General features: G+C 54.4%; 1 protein-coding gene across 1 annotated transcript in view; it reads left to right on the forward strand.

The window, feature by feature from the left end:
- Nucleotides 1-693: 693 nt before the first annotated feature.
- The window catches only part of LOC115870324 (zinc finger protein 551-like), a 10,919-nt gene continuing 10,067 nt past the window's right edge, over nt 694-1,545 (forward strand). The window contains exon 1 of the mRNA XM_045292337.1: nt 694-746. Within this exon, the coding sequence (XP_045148272.1) occupies nt 714-746 (33 nt within the window). The 5' untranslated portion in view covers nt 694-713. The remainder of the gene's footprint in view (nt 747-1,545) is intronic.

Genomic DNA, 1,545 nt, shown 5'->3' on the forward strand with positions numbered 1-1,545 from the left:
AGCTGATTGTACATGCAATTGAACTTAAATGCAAATGCTTGTTAGGTTCCTGCTACATTTTATAACTGAATGGCTGTGTGTATTTGGATCTGGGACCTCTGGGAACATCTGAAATATTTTTAGCTTCTGGGAGCATGCTGTTTGATCTTCAGGAAGTCGCAACTAATGTTTCCAAATGCTTTGGTGATCACAACAAGCCAATAGGCTCCAGAAATGTCTAATCCGCTCCTTTAAATAGAAGCGATGACTTTTCCTGCGTTTGGAGACAGAGGAAACCGTGTTCCAGGGTCCTAATGGTGTTCTCCAGTCTCGTGGACCTCTAAAGCACAAAGCGTTTCCCCAGGCCTGTACAACTGTGGAAACTACACTACCCAGAAAGCTCTGCGTGAGGCGATGCAATTCTCAGCCAATAAAAGCCCAGAAGAGAGGCACTTCCTCTCTCACGCACTACGTCAGGGCGGAACATCCGGCATCTTCCTGGTCGCGGTTGTTTTTGATGTTCTTCAGCTATGTTCACCGGTTACGGTATGACGAATGCGAAGAGTGAGCAGGTGTAAGAGGCGTCGTCCTCACCGATAGCCAGGGACGTCGGAGAGGCCGGACTGCGACACTGCCCAGGGTGGGCGCGCCACCTTGCCCAGGTCCCCGCCCATCGCCCCCGCCTCCGCCTATCGCCCCCGCCTCACCCGGGCCCCGCGCCGCCTCAGGCCCCGATGGCGGCGGCCGAGCCGAAGGGCCTGCTTCAGGTAAATGCCGCGGCCGCAGGCCTTGCCCACGCTGACCCACCTCTGCGTCCCAAGGCCCCCAGTTCGGGGCCCGCTCACGCCACTGCCGCCCAGTCCCCCGGTTCCCTGCACCGGGAGGCGCTGTCGGTGGGGTTCTCGTTCCGACTTGTAGTCTGAGGTGTGGGTAGGACCGTGCCACCGGCCGAGAGACCCGAGCAAGTAAACATGGCCGGGAGCACTTGAGAAACCTGCAGCCCTCCTAAGCAGGAGCCCTTGTGGTATACTGGTTAGGACTTGACCTGCCAACAGCAAGGTCTGCAGTTCGAAACCACCAGCTGCTGCGGTGGAGAAAGACGAGGCTTTCTATTCCCATAAAGAGTTACAATCTCAGAAACCCACAGTGGCGGTTCTCCCCAGCCCTGTAGGGGCGTTATGAGTCAGAATCGACTTAATGGCAGTGAGTGAATGTGAATGAGTGAGTGAGAGACCCTTTAAGGGAGCCCTGATGGCAGGGGGGTGGCTATGCATTGGGCTACTAGCCACAAAGTCAGCCAGGGAGAAAGATGAGGCTTTCTGTACCCCGAAAGATTGACAGCCTGGGAAACCCCCAGGGGCAGCTCTATAGGAATTCTCTGAATCAATGGCAGTGTGTGAGAGCCCACCTTGTGACTCCAGGGACCAGAAAATGGTAGGAATCCGGCCTGGAATATCAAGTTAAAGAGTTGTACTTTCATTCTGAGGAGCCTGTTTGGCCAGAAAAGGAATTTGATATGTGCTGTGTTTTTTAAAACTTCTCAACCCACATGGAAGAAGCACACCA

Source organism: Echinops telfairi, unplaced genomic scaffold, assembly GCF_000313985.2.
Source record: "Echinops telfairi isolate 266 unplaced genomic scaffold, ASM31398v2 ScPeMD7_655;HRSCAF=1070, whole genome shotgun sequence".
NCBI lineage: Eukaryota > Metazoa > Chordata > Mammalia > Afrosoricida > Tenrecidae > Echinops > Echinops telfairi.